The following is a 13,709-nucleotide window of genomic DNA, read 5'->3' on the forward strand; positions in this document are numbered from 1 at the left end:
GCATAGGAAGAAGTGGGTTTCTCATAATTTGGTTGTACTCCTTCACTAAGGCTTCCTGCCTTCGTAGAGCTGGTGGTACAATGTGACTCAAGACGGAGCCAGCAAGTAAGAATTGGAGCTTCAGGATATTAGCCTAAGATTTAAATCAATGAATATATTTCTTTAAGAGATATTTAGGTTTTGATTTTTGGTAACATTCATAGATCTATAATGTTGAGAATATATACTCTTAGGATATCCCAGTTCTTACTATATGGGAATCCAAAATTTCTCACTGTGGCCCACATGAGACATCCATCTTATATAAAAGAAAGAAGCACAACAAAGGGCTGTACTGTTTTCCAGTTGTGCCCCATGACAACTTGACTTTTCCCGGAAAAAGACTAGGCAGCTGTGGCTAGGAGTTGAACCTCTAGACACAGATTCATGATCTTCAAAAGATAATCCTAACTGCTGTCACTGTATCCATTAAAAAAGCCTATTTTAGAAGAACATTTTTGGGACCGCTGTCTACATTTATACTGAGGACCTTCCAGCTGGAGTTATAATTTCTTTGATACAAGTGGTTATTAAGAGTTTTGTCCTACTGAAGCCAGCTCTCATGGTCCAAAGGTAAAACAGAAGAAAAATTAATGGTATGAAGAGTGGAAAAGCTCCCTAAACTTTCCCCTTCCACCATGCCAGAGTGTAGTAATACAAGGCCATTATTATTATTATATACTTTATTCATTAAACAAGAAACTCAGCCAACTGAATATTCAAAAATGCATTACAAATACCAGTGACTGATGCTAATGGTTGATACGGTTTGCTGCCAGCATCCTAGGTATCAACCAAGTACCTTCTTAAAATATAAGATGTTCCAAGTAGTGCAATTTTTTGCACTTCCTCTGGTGTTATTGCAGGAAGCTGCAATTTGTTGATGTGTATTGTAAAATTCTTGGACATGGTGCCAAGTGCCCCGATGACAATGGGTATCACTGTTACATGCTTCATCCATAGCCGTGTAGTTTCAATGGCCAGGTTGTGATATTTCATTATTTTTTCTAGTTCTTTTTCTTTGACTCTGGCATCTCCAGGAACAGCAATATCAATAAACTGTACACTTCGGCCCTCTACAACCGTTGTTGTTGTTGTTGTTGTTGTTGTTGTTGTTATTATTATTATTATTATTATTATACAATTGTATCACAACGGCCAGTTGTTTTGCCGGATTTGACATTGGTTACTAGTCGGGCCCCACCCAGGGGCCTAGGACGTCGTAACGTATTTTCGTAATATGCGTGCAGATCCAAGCAGTGCGGCTTTTTGCATTTGACTGATGGTGATTTTGTCAATTTTTAACTGTTTTAAATGTAATTCCAGTGCTTTTGGAATAGCACCCAGTGTGCCAATTACCACTGGAATTATCACTGCTGGTTTGTGCCATAGTCGTTTCTTCATGTTCCTTCTTGGCGACCCTGCTATCACCTGGTATTGCGATGTCTATGATTGTGACCTTATTTTTCTCAACCAGTGTGATGTCTGGTGCATTATGCGCCAGTATTTTGTCCGTTTGTATACGGAAATCCCACAAGATCTTGACCATCTGATTTTCGGTGACTTTTTCAGACTGATGTTCCCACCAGTTTGTTGCTGTTTTAATATTATAATTTTTGCACAAATTCCAATGGTTCATTTCTGCTACTGAATTGTTGCTGTTGTTGTTGATGTTGTTGTTATGTTAATCTTTGGTGAGATTCACAGCGTTTGGGGCTGGTTAGTAGCTCAACAGCTCGAGTCCTAACCAAGGACCTAGGAACTATTAAGGTAATGTTGGAGGATATAAGTTGTTCCAAGTAGGGTGGTTTTTTTTAAAAAATCAGGATTTTCAAGTATGATAGATTTAGAATTTCCAGATAGCGAGGTAGCCCTTTAGGTATTGTTCCAAGGGCTCCAATTACAATTGGGACAACACATGGTTTCTTTTTCCACAGTTGCTCAACTTCAATTTGCAAGTCCCGGTACTTTGTGATTTTTTCTTGCTGTTTATCTTCAATTCGTGCATCTCCAGGTATTGCAATGTCAATGAACCATACTTTTTTCTTTTCAACTATTGTTATGTCAGGTGTGGTGGGCCAAGTGCCTGTCAGTCTGAATTCTGAAGTCGCACAAGATCTTGACTTTCTCATTCTCTAAAACATTCTGAACCTGATGTTCCCAGTGGTTTCTGCTGTACTCAAATCCAAACTTTTGGCACAATTTCCAGTGAACGAACTTAGCAATGCGGTAATGGCATTGTAGGTAGTCAGTTTGTGAAATTTTGCTGCACCCACTTATTAATTATTTCTTTCTTATATTCAGCTTTTGACTTAGTTGTCTTCAAAAGGCCTTCTTTATTTACTTCCTTAATCATTGGTTCTTCACTTTTCTGGATGTAATCATTCAGGCTGTGTCTTTCTTCTTCCACAGTCTGCTTTACTTTTAGGAGACCTTGACCACCCTCTGCTCTTGGTAGATATAATCCGTCAACATCACTTTTAGGGTGCAAAGCATGATTCATTGTCATAAGCTTCCTTGTTTTTCTCTCCAAATTGTCCAACTTCATCTGGTTGTTGTTGTTGTTGTTGTTGTTATTATTTCATTAAACATGAAACTCAGACAACTGAACATTCAAAAATGTATCACAAATACCATTGACTGGTGTTAATAGTTGATATGGGTTGCTGCCAGCATTCTAGGTATCAACCAAATTATTTAATACCTAGGATGCCGGCACAACCTGTATCAACCATTAACACCAGTCAATAGTATTTGTGATATATTTTTGAATGTTCAGTTGACTGAGTTTAATGTGTTGTTGTTGTTGTTGTTGTTGTTGTTGTTGTTGTTGTTAAGCCTAGTGCCAATCTTGATCTCATTTTCAGGTCAATTCAGTTTCAAATTTGTTCACAAATATATTTGAAAAGCAAGGCCCTTTCACTGGGCTCTCCTTGCCTCAATTCCTTGTCTTTCAATCTTCAAAAATTTCCTTTCTCCCAGCTATTTTTTTACATTCTTATTTCTTGGATGACTATTAACTCACTTCACAATTCTGCCACTTCCCTCAGCCATCTAGTCCCTAGGCTCTCAGTCTTTAGCTTTGTTATTTCTTGAATTATTCACCCAGGTCTTTCTAAATTACCCATGTCATTCTTTCTTTTCCTAGGGCCTACCCACATAATATTTTTTTCCCTCTTACTCTTTTACTCTGCAGCAATGATACTGTAGACAGTCTATTCCCATCAGCTTCATCCTCTCATAAAACACCCCAACAGTTCATTCAATTTGTAACAAAAGTTTTGTTAGGTCCACTAAAGTCCTCGAGGTACGACAGGTTGATTTAACAACTGTTCAAAGTTACAACAGACTCTTCAAAACCAACATACAACCCTATTTCAAACTTATGAATTCTGTGGAACTCACCCAGTCATTTGCCCTTATGAACGACTGCAGAGATGCTGCAGCAAACTCACCTATTTATTTCTGCTTTGTCCGACTGAAGCAGGCGCTTACGGGTCCAAACGTACAGTACTTCAGAGGTAGAGAGGGGGACAACCTGTTTCCCCTCCCTGTCTTGGAGAGCTTTTTCAGATTTCAAAACTCAGAAGTATTTTGGGGAGGCGGGAGGGATGCTCTGCCCAGAGCTAGCTCAGATTTCAAAACACAGAGTTGTGCCTGCAATGAAGGGAAAGGGCTGCTTTGCTGGTGAATTAAACTTTTCTTTGCAAATCACGGGACTTTCCCCGATCATGCTGCTCAGCCACTTCGTTGCTATGCTGCACGGATTGAAAAAGATGCTTCTTGTGGAATTCTCCCATGCGTCTCAGCAAGAGAAGCCTGAATGTCTTCTCTTTCCTATCTCCTGAGTTCTCCAGATCTTCACAAGGTAAATGAGTGATTGTGAGGGCAGAGGAGGAGGCCCAAGTGCCTACGGAGACCCCAATGGGTAGCAAATGAAGCATGTGGTATGTAAGGAGGTGGGGGAGGTTTCGGGAGACCCAAGGCATGTATCTGCATTAGGCCCTACAGAATCATCCCTGAGGCACCCATGCACACATAACAACCCATGCATTGGTTTAACAAGTGCACTGGGGAGAGCAGGGATGAGGGCGGGGGTCATTAATGGACAAGCACCATTAATGCTGTAACTCAAGGATTACCTGTATACCTGCTGAATGCTGCTTCCATTTAAAAAAAAGAAAGGAAAGCTAATTTAAGCAATAAATCAAGCACACTGCACTTATTTAGTACAAATGCACTGTATTTAGCTTCAGTGCCTGGTGCTACCGTATATACTCGAGTATAGGCCGACCCGAATATAAGCCGAGGCACCTAATTTTACCACAAAAAACTGGAAAAGTTATTGACTCGAGTATAAGCCTAGGGTGGGAAATGCAGCAGCTACCGGTAAATTTCAAAAATAAAAATAGATACCAATAATGTTTTTGAATATTTATTTCAAAGAAAAACAGTAAACTAGCGGTGTATTCAATGAAATACTTCACTCACCTCATGATGCTGATGTCCCGCTGTGATGATGATGTCCCGTGCAGCCGCGGGAGCGATGTCCCGCCTCCTATGACACACGGCACACTGATTCCTATCATTGGATCACTGTACCAGAGGAGGTGGGACATCGCTATGTGGCTGCTTGCCATAACAAGGAGGAGGTGGGACATCGTTGCAGAGCGGCAGGAGGGGGAGGAAGGGGAATCGTAAGACAGCCCTGCATTACATTAGAACGTGAGGAGGGGGGATGGTGCGGTGCGCGCTGCACGGCAAACTGACACAGAGGGAGGGGAAACTCACAGGGGCACTGGGCCATTCACGAGTGTCACCCAGCGGCATGGCCCCACCCCTTTTTCTCCTCCATTTCGGGCAAATTTTTCACTGACTCGAGTATAAGCCGAGGTGGCTTTTTTCAGCCCAAAAAGTGGGCTGAAAAACTAGGCTTATACTCGAGTATATACAGTATATTAAATCATATTCCCATTTACATACATTTCCATCATTATAATGTAAAACAAATACAAGAAACTATAAGAATATTTAGGGCCCAACAGAATGAAATACACTGTAGACATAATTAAAGTGGATTTATTGACACCAATTAAACTTAAGTGAAAAGTTACTAAATAAAAGCACATTGATTGCAGTGTGAAATATATCTAAGTCTGAACCTAATCCACTATTTAAAAGAAAATATTAAAGACTGCTAAGAAAGAGGATATATCATTGATAGAAATTGCATCTAAGGAGGATATAGAAGTGTTCATTCATTTGTACTCAGTATACACATGTGTATAAGATTCACAATGCTGCTCTTAAAGCTGCTTGCTTAAAAAGATAGGGTGATAACTATACTCCTCTTTTTTAAAAGTTTCTAGTTCCATTGGACCAAACATGACTGCATTATTTTCACTGCAAAACGGAAAGAACAATGGATAGCAATTATCCAGATGAACACCATTCTCATTATAAAGTATATTTTTATGCTCATTGCCTTAGAGCTATGCCTCTGTATATAATTAAGAATGTTTTATTATTATTTACAGGTAAAAGCTCTTTTTTAATTAGACATTTAAAAATATAAAATGCTGTATTATATCATAGCCTATTTAGTCTATCTTTCTGTTCTCAAACAGATGTCTACTGGAACTCTACAATCGGAACATGAATTAAAGAAGATCTCACATGTATGATTTCCTGGTACTGAGAGATATTATGCTGCATTATTGAAAAGAATATACAGCTATGCAATTAGAAAATTTTCCCAGCTCCTACATTTTGAATTAATAGTTTCATCAAACCATCCATCTGAGATCTGTTTTCTAGTCAATCACCATCAGAGTCATAAATACAAAGTTAGGATTTCATTTTGTTTTAACAATCTACTATTTCTTTAAAAATGCAATTGCTTCTATAAATGCTAACTCCCTACTTTAGCAAGATTTATAACTCTGTTTTCCTTCACTGTTGTAGTCACCCTACTAATCATTTGATGTCATTAACAACCATGCAGTGGTGAAATTCAATTTTTTTACTACCGGTTCTGTGGCAGGTGGATGTGGCAGGGGAAGGATACTGCAAAATCCCCATTCCCTTCCCACTCCGGGGCCAGCCAGCGGTGCTATTTAATGGTTCTCTGAACTAATCAAAATTTCCGCTACCGGTTCTCCAGAACTTGTCCGAACCTGCTGACTTTCACCCTTGCAGCCATGCCCAAATCATAACTCCTCACTTCAGACCAATTCCTAGTCACACCAATTCCAATTTAGTTTCTTAGGGGAATAGTATATTTAATCTATTTACTCCACAATGATTCCTAAATTCCTATTCTTCATTTCTGTTCTTTTACCAGTTACAGATTTCTAATTTTGACTACTAAATTTGTTCAGATATATGTCATGAGAATCACAATCCTTTGGAAAGCTATGTAAACAATGTTCAATTGAGTCACCTCTTCCATAAGTTGTTAATATTTTCAAAATATTTTGAGAGATAGGATTCACCTTTGTTTACTTTCAGCAAAGTTACCCTTCTATATGATTATAAATTTATATCAGCTTTATTAAACAGCTATTAAGTTAAGCAGCATGTACTCCTTCCTTGGAGCAACCATATTCTCCCTGATTGAGTGAATGGCAATAGCACTTAGATTTATATACCACTTCATAGTGCTTTACAGCCCTCGGTTAGTAGTTTACAGAGTCAGCATATTGCCCACAACAATCTGGGTCCTCATTTCCAATATGCTCAACTATAAGTAGTCATTAACTTACAACCAGAATTGAGACCAAAAATTATGTTGCTAAATGAGAAATTTGTTAAGTGAGTTTTGCCCCATTTTACGACTTTTCTTGCCACATTTGTTAAGTGAACCACTGCACTTGTTAAATTAGTAACCCAGTTGTTAAGTGAATTTGGTTTCCCCAGACTGACTTTGCTTGCCAAGGTGGGCACAAAATGGGATCACATGACTCAGGGACACTGCCACTGTCATAAATGTGAGTCAGTTGTCAAGCATTTGAATGTAAATCCCATGGCTATGGGGATGCTGCAAAGTTATGTTTGAAAAATGGACATAAGTCACTTTTTCAGTGGCATTGTAACTTGAAACAGTCACTAAGTGAACTGTTATAAGTCAAGGACTACCTGTATACGTTTGTACTTAAAAGACACAAGACCAACATATTTTTAGAAATTGGTTTCATTAGTTTAAAACCCAAGGTAGTTTGGAGGTAAGATATAAAGGCATATTACATATTAAAAGTTATTGAACTAAGCACTGTCTCCGATGACTGGATGGGAAGCCATTTAGATATACCATTTGCATGACTGGATTCCTCAAAAGAACAATGAAATACACCATATGAGTACAGAAGCTAATATTAAGTCTGCATTTTTTCACTGTTTGCTTAACATTCAACAAGCTTTGCAACGTAAGTTATTGAACTATCTAGGCATTCTACAATTTCAAATAAATCTTGTGTGTCTAAGACAAGGCAGAATTTATATGATAATGAATATGGTCTTACATTTCCCTGCAATAATCATTACATGATTACATATTGTTTTAGATGCATAATATTATAATTTCAAGCTTTATATTTCTCTTATACGTTTTTACACTATAGTTTTCTTTCCATGAAAACCATCATAGTTAGAGGCAAACAGTTTCTGGCAGCAAGCTGAAGGCAATATTTATTGCAATTGGATCTAGTGAATCAACCAATGATAAAAGATCCAAGCCATAGTAAATGTCATGTGACTTCCTCTTACAGAAATCCTGCACAGTTTCTAGAAAGAAGCCCTTTGAAACCATAAAACGCATTAAGGTGATAGAAAACAAGAGTTGGTTGCCAGATGCTAAAATGTATATACACTCTGGCAAAATTAGTGAGAAATATCCAATAGGGTGAAGGAAGGGTTAACATATAAAAGTTATATGCATCATTCAGAGTTCTTCAAATTAAAAACTATCTAAAATCTCTTAGAGAAAAGATCACTTACAAATTAGAAAACAGAGAAAATAACTTGTATAATATAATATAAAAGGTTATAAAAAGTACATGCAAGCTTGCACTCAATATCCAACACAAAATCCAAACATTTGTCTACCAGTTTAATGCAAAATAAAACAAAATAACCAATCAAAATGAAATAACTGAAAGAAATACAGAAGCTCTGAGAAGGAGAGATAAGTTGCATTATTTGAACTGTAGTGTTTGCTACTACAGAACATCTCCACTGTAATTCTCTCTGCAATTAAACTAAAGGAGTTGACATTTGCCTGGCTAAAGGTTATATTACATTGGTTCCCAAGACATCTAAGACCAGCAGATATATAACATTTATTCTGTGATTCAACTTTACAATTCAGATTTTCCATTTTCATTTCTGATTTCATTTTTGAAGTATGAAATGATATTTATACATTTCCAACTGCCACTCCCCCGTACATTTACAGTGAGTGAATCTCTATATATTTAATTATTTAAAAAACCTTTCTTGATGCTACATATCATCCATCTGCTTACCTAGGCAAAGATGTGTAGTATTTAATTCAAGGAGCTTTATATTTGAGTAGTTGGGTATCAGACTACACCATGAGCTAAGTGGGACTTAATTCCTGAGACAAATTATAGATCTTTCCTAATGAAGCCTTAAGTTATGTCTGCAACTGATTCTAATTCCTTCTTGTCATTTAGTCCTACCCAATTCAGTTAACAATTCCAGAATCTTAAACATTAAGAACATAATATTAAACAAGGTGAAAGGGAATATAGGTATCTATCATTTCTCATAGCATTAATCAGATCAGCATGTACAAGTTTGGATAAATAAAAATAAATTTGCTGATATCTTTTAACTATATCCAAATAGACTTACATATGTTTGAATATACAGTAATTTGAAAAAAGTATCAGTTGCTATACATAACTAGATCTACTACTTTTCCTGCTTCTATTGCACTCCATAATCTATCACAACCTATTAACCATCACAGCAGGACAAGAGGTCCAAAAGCTGGAAAAAGTCATTTAAAAATGACTCAAGAGTGCAGTGTCAAATTCTACTATATCATATGGAACACTCCACAGCCTGAAGTTTGGGGGGGAAAATGAGGAAAGCTGGAGGACAAAGTATGGATATGTTTTTAAAGTGAGTAGTTGTGGAATGGACTTTGACTGGGAATTGAGGGATTTTATTCTTATTTATAAATCTTTGCAGGCAGATTGCCTTTGCTGTTTTCTGTCAGAAATCTAAGAAACATGCCCACACAACATAATTTGGGTCCTAAGAATGGAATCTGGCATCCAAGCAGGCCCACCTAAATTCAGCATAATCCCTCAGATTTAGATTACTTGCTTTATCCTAACCCTGCCTCTAGCAATATCCCTTCTCTGCTAAAGACAGGAAATCTAATAAGTTTGTCCGGCTCAAAGCCGCGACCTCCCCCGACCTCTTAAAATAACATCCCCAACAGAAAGAAGTGAAATTAAGTAACCATCCTCGGAAAAGAAGCCAAGGCATTCAGTGGCGGCGTTGCCGGCTGTCAGGAAAGGAAGTGTCTCCGTAGCCAGAGAATCGCAATGACTAAACCTAACACCCAAGTTACCGGGTGGGGAAGGCAAAAAAGAAGAGAGAGAAATGCCCACACATGGCTTTACATGAAGAGATGGGGAATAACAACTCTCGCTGCTGCTGTTTTGTCGTCCGCTCCCCCCCCCCGCAACTCACGAGTGGGTAGCAATGGGGAACGCATCCAGTGCTCCCCCGCCCCGCCAGTCTCAAGCCCACCCACCCCCGAACTCGGAGGAGGTACTCCTTTCTCTGCTCTTAGTCATCCCCAAGAAAGCCAAAAGACTGCGCCGCCGCGTCTCCATCCCATCCTCTCCGGAGCCTCGAAATCAAGAGCCAGTTTGAGAGGAAGCCAAGCGAGCACCCTCCGCTCGCCAACCCGCGAAAAGCCAAAGGCAGGGGCGGGGCGGGCTTGTGCTTGTACACCTCCACCCCCACCCCCACCCCGCTCCCAAAGAGAGAGACACTAGTTGATTTCTAGCGGCCAGGCAAGACTCGAAAGTGTAACAAGTCTGGCGCAGTACAGTCCACTCCTGCCGCCGCCGCTTCGGCCACAGTTCCCCAGGAGTTGGGGCAGTCCGGGCTGCGGGAAGCGGGGCAGGAGAACCAGGCTTAGCCCGGGCGATCCAGACCACAGGATGGCTTCTTTTCCTAGCCACGCCAGCCAGCTGGCGGTTCTCTCACCTCCTTGAGCTCCTTGGCCACGTCCTTCAGGTCCCCCAGGACTAATTCCAAATCGTCCACGATTATCTTGATCTGTTCCTTCACCTTGGCTTTGGAAGCTGGCGGCACCCCTTCGGCTGGAGAGGACACGGACGAGGAGGTGGCGGAGGAGGAGGATGTGGTCCCCTTAGACTTGGCTGACATTCTTTGGGGGAGCGCCGGGAGGGGGGGAGGACGGCAGGCAAGTCAGGAGAGCAGACTTGCCACGAGCGATGGACGACACTGCCGGTCCCCGTCCCTCTTTCGCGCTCCGGAGCTGCTGCAGCCGCTACCTCTGCTCTGCCTGCACATCTTGGGCTCCGGTCCCCGGGGCGTTGCGCTCCCGGCGCGCGCCGGCACTGCCATCAACTGCACTGAGCGAAGGAGCCCCGGCTGCAAGCAGGCGAGCAGACGGGCGGGCGTTGCGCCTGCGCTGGTTTCCCTTCCCCCCCCACCCCTCACACAGACATGCAGACACGCAGGGCGCTCCGCTCGCCCAGGGCTCCGGAAAGAGGCGGGCGAGCGAGCGAGCGCTGGCGGCCCGCGTGCTTATTCTCAAAGCCCCCGCCACATGGTGCGCTAAAAACTCACAATTCGCTCCAATCCTTCGGCCGGGTGAAGGAAAATATGGAGAGGGAGGAGAGTCGCTTTTTGCAAACTTTATCCCCGCCCTGGACCTAAAAAAGAAAAAAAAACAACCCGCTAGAAACGCCCCTCCCCCGGGATGGTTTGGCCCAGACTCTAGAAAGGCGTCAGGAAAATGTTTATTTTCTCTAGTGACTGCGGCGGGAAAGAGGTGTAAGTGCGTAAGAGCCAAAGGAGGCGGAGAAAGAAGGTGGGGATAATTTTTCCACAAGACTCGCTTTTTCTCCCACCCCACCCCCCCTCCCCGGAATGATTCCCCCATTTACTTAGCAAGGCGCAGTCCCCAATTCCATCAGAAAGCGCGTTTGGGTACTACGGCGGGAAGACACTTCGGACCATCCCTTGCGTCGCGTCGGTTCTGTTTATTCGGGGTGGGGGAAGCTTCCCGTGTCAATCAAGAAGCAACATTGGCGACGAGATTGTTAGCTTTGATGGCTCAGGATAAATGGGCTTGTTTTAACCCACATCGCCGTCTTTTTTTTCTCTGAAATGGGCGGCGGATGGCGGTGTGTGCACCGGGTGCGTGCCACGCGGTGCCTTTTGGCGAAGGAAAGAAATGCGCCTAACTTCTCGAATGAGACCTTTATGACGAAGCTTGATTTCTGCTGAACAGAGAAGGAGTGTGTTAATAGTAAATTATGACATAACAGCTACTAGGATTCAATTACCTTTATTGCAGCGAGAGGGAGAGAGAGGGAAGGAACCCCTAGGAATGTAACATCGTGAAATGGTTTTATAGGAACGGGTCGTAATAAATAAGAAAGAAAACTGGGCAGGCTAAACAGAAGTTCAGTTGGTTTCGGATTTTATAAGAGGTATAAAAAACATTTGTATGGACTTCCTGATCCAACAAAACAGTTGAACGGAGTAACAGTCTCATTGGGAAACCAACTGGATTGTTAATAGAAAACAAGAACAAAACTGATATAATATAACGATTGTACATAAAATTGTTGATTAAAAACGATGTTAAGTATAATATTAAGCAAGTTAAACTCCACTCCAGATACGCGTGAGTTGTCAAAAGAATGCCTTTAAGACAAACACCTGAAATGGGTATTGAATCTTAAAGCAAATCAGTAATATATTAGGGACTAATTGCTACAAGTGGCCCAAACAAACAAGGAAAAAAATGTGCCTGCCTTAAGAATTGAGCCACAAAAACTGAAGAGTTCAGTATTGAAAAACTATTGACAAATGATAACTCTGCATTTTTTTACAGCACTCTTAATACATAGGCGAGGAAGGGAAATTTATTATGCAGATTCAATTTGTGACAATTAATCATAATTTATTTTCTCACATTATCTCTAACAGGATATACGTGATTTACTCAGGACATTTATCGTAAGTGCTTTTTTGCTTTACCTAAGTTTCTAGTAAACCCACTATTTTCTAGTAAAAAATTCTATGTGGCTGAGTAATCCAAAGCAATATACAATGATTTCTGAGGAGTGAAATACATTAAATTATTAATGATCAAATCAAAGTTGGTTGTTTTATTATAGACAGATTGTGGAGACCATCCTTACAGTGGTCAGTAGTAAATGGTCAACCATATAAAAGAGGAGGTGGAGTTGCACTATATATAAGAAATAACTACATTTCTACAGAAATAGAGCACAACAATGATGAGAACTATCTTGAATGCATTTGGGTCAATATTAAAGGTTGGTTGAGGGGGAATGACATTGTCATAGGTCTATACTACAGACCACCCAACCAAGCAGAGAAAGTAGATGAACGTTTTGCTAGTCAGCTAACTAAGGTATGTAGGAAGCACACCACAATAGTAATGGGGGAATTTTAACTACCCCGACATCAATTGGGAAACAAACTCTGCACCAAGTGAAGATCCAACAGGTTCCTAGCGAACCTAGCAGACAACTTTGTTTCCCAAAAACTAGAGAAGGGAACAAGGGGATCAGCCATATTAGATTTAATTCTCACTAACAGAGAGGAAATGATAGAAGGTGTTGAAGCCACAGGAACCCTAGGGGCAAGTGACCATGCAATATTGGAATTCAACATTATGCAAACACAAATAGTAGAACAAAGTCAAACTAGAGTCTTGGATTTTAATTTCAATAAATTTAGAGAGAGCTTGGGAAGAATTCCATGGATGAGAATCCTCAAGGGGAAAACAACTCAAGAAGCTTGGGAAATTTTGAAAAATTAGATTGCAAAAGCTCAGTCTAGCACAATATCAATGAAGAAGAAAAATAACAGCTCCCAAAAGAAACCAGCATGGCTGCATAAAGAACTCTCTGACAAATTGAAAGACAAAAAAGATAAGTATAAAAAGTGGAAAGTGTGGGAAAATATAACTTAGGCAGAATATCAGCAAATAGCCCGAGCCTGTAAAGATGAAGTGAGGAAAGCTAAGGCTCACAATGAAGAAAGGCTTGCCATAAAAGTAAAAAATAACAAAAAAAAAGCTTCTACCAACATGTTGAAAACAAGAAAAAGGTTAAGGAAACAATTGGTCCATTGCTGGAAGAAAGTGGCAAGAAGGTGACAAGCAACAGGGAAAAAGCAGAACTCATTTTTTTGCATCTGTCTTTACACAAAGGGATAAAACAGTCCAACCTATCAAAAACCACCTCAAAAATCAGATTAGGAACACAAATTGAAATAGGGAAGAAAATGGTAAGTGAGCACCTGTCTACCCTTGAATCACCAGGACCGGACGGATTACACCCTAGGGTTCTGAAGGAACTGGCAGTTGAGATCTCAGAACCACTGAACTATATCTT

The 13,709-nt window shown here is 40.5% G+C and overlaps 1 protein-coding gene across 1 annotated transcript in view; it reads right to left on the minus strand.

Moving 5' to 3' along the window:
* Window positions 1-10,899, minus strand: part of PRR16 (proline rich 16) — a 118,726-nt gene extending 107,827 nt beyond the window's left edge. The window contains exon 1 of the mRNA XM_032212471.1: window positions 10,291-10,899. Coding sequence (XP_032068362.1) covers window positions 10,291-10,473 — 183 coding nt within the window. The 5' untranslated portion in view covers window positions 10,474-10,899. The remainder of the gene's footprint in view (window positions 1-10,290) is intronic.
* Window positions 10,900-13,709: the final 2,810 nt, after the last annotated feature.

Source organism: Thamnophis elegans, chromosome 3, assembly GCF_009769535.1.
Source record: "Thamnophis elegans isolate rThaEle1 chromosome 3, rThaEle1.pri, whole genome shotgun sequence".
NCBI lineage: Eukaryota > Metazoa > Chordata > Lepidosauria > Squamata > Colubridae > Thamnophis > Thamnophis elegans.